The sequence below is a fragment of the Myotis daubentonii genome, chromosome 2, assembly GCF_963259705.1.
Source record: "Myotis daubentonii chromosome 2, mMyoDau2.1, whole genome shotgun sequence".
Lineage (NCBI taxonomy): Eukaryota > Metazoa > Chordata > Mammalia > Chiroptera > Vespertilionidae > Myotis > Myotis daubentonii.
The window spans coordinates 24,860,294-24,861,965 of NC_081841.1; the positions used below are offsets into that span (position 1 = coordinate 24,860,294).

The 1,672-nt window shown below is 34.4% G+C and overlaps 1 protein-coding gene across 1 annotated transcript; it reads right to left on the reverse strand.

Moving 5' to 3' along the window:
• Nucleotides 1–257: 257 nt before the first annotated feature.
• TAS2R42 (taste 2 receptor member 42) lies at nt 258–1,231 on the reverse strand. Its single transcript, XM_059680949.1, is given in 2 exon segments — nt 258–328; nt 331–1,231. Coding segments are annotated over 2 exon segments (972 nt in total).
• Between the last annotated feature and the right edge of the window lie 441 nt (nt 1,232–1,672).

Consider the following 1,672-nt stretch of genomic DNA (forward strand, 5'->3'; position numbering starts at 1 on the left):
TACATCTCTTGCATATAAAATTAAATAATTTAGATTCTCTTTGGGAAAGAATATCTGGGATTTAAAACTATTGGTAAGCAACGTTTTAAACAAAAAATATTACTTTTAAAATTGTCTCGGCTAACCATGTGTGAATTATTATCAAAGCAACGTGTTCTGAGGGAAACTTGAATTATGCACAAAATACTTACAGGAACCCAGTAGAAAAAACAACTGTAGAAGTGAAAACCGATCCTCAAAGTTTCCTCGTTAAGTTATTATCTTTGAAAAGACTCTGGGAAATCTGTCTGTAAAGGTGTAACAGATTTTCTCTTTTCAAGGAGCTTTTGAGATGCCATAGTATCTTCAAGGCTGTCTGTCTTAGCTTGCTGTTTCCCAGAATCAAAAGAAGTGAGTGACTCGAGGGAAAGACATAGACTAATAACGTGGTAAATTTTGAAATCATGTAATCTGGAAACATAAGAAATATCCAATTTACCACTTGTGTGGAAAAAAAATGAAATATGAAGAGGAAGAGAAAAGACATCACCATTTTTATGGCCCTTTTATGGGCCTCTGTGCTGGAGTCCCTTGAGCCCATGGAGCTGAGCTGCAAATTTCTGATATGTCTTACCAGAGACAGAAATAAAAGGAGCAATGAGGTCAGGGACAGAACAATAGGAAGCAAACAGGTCAAGCTAAGAAGGATCAGGGTTTCAAAATAGAGAGTCTTACTTTCTTCTATATATAAAGTCAGATTACTATTATCATATATATAGACCTTCAAGAATAAATCGTTAAAGCTTTCTAACAATAGAAAGTCAAAAATCAGAAAGATAAAAGAAAATACAAATATCACAAGAATCACACTCTTCATTCTCCACTTCAGCCAGAGGAAAAGAGAGTGGGAGAAGTGAGCTATCTTAAGGAGGTAGAAAATGCTTAGGCAAGTAGCAAGCCAGGTAGTCAAGTGATTAGTTATTCTCCAAAGTAAAGTAATAGGTTTTGCTAGTTTATAAGTGGAAAATACATGTAAAAATAGTCCCAATGTAAGTGATTCAAAAAGTAATACCAACAACTGACTAATTCTGGAGATAGCCAAGCAGGTAAAGATGAAGTCAGCTAAAGAGATGTTTTGGTTCTTGACCCATTCAGAGCAGTTTACCAGTCCAATGAACACATTCCCCAACATTCCAATTATGAATACTGCTATTGACAGTATCAGAAAGATCATTTCCAATCCAGTGAGCATCTCCACAGGAAAAAAAAAATCCAAATTTCTAATCCTATATCTGAGTGATAAATTTGTAATCAAACTGTTGCAGAATAGCATCCATTTCTGATACTTATCTTCATTGCTTTTGTTTGCAATTCCAGTCTTAAGTACCACCTCCTGCTGTTGGATACAGTCTCATAAATACTTAAGAAAATCTTTCTGCTTTCTTTGTAATCCCGACCTTAGTTGAGAAAGATCTGCTAAATATAAAGTCTCACATACGTTCATGAAATCTTTTTTTATTTCTTGAAAGAGCTACTCATTTTCAAACCAAACAGTTTGAGTGTCTATTATTGGCACAAATGGAAATTTTCCACTCATGGTAATGATTAAAGGGCTAAAATCAAATATGTTAGCATGCAAATGTTGGTCAGATTCTTTTTCACTGATTTGTACTTTACTCTTCACCTGAAATAC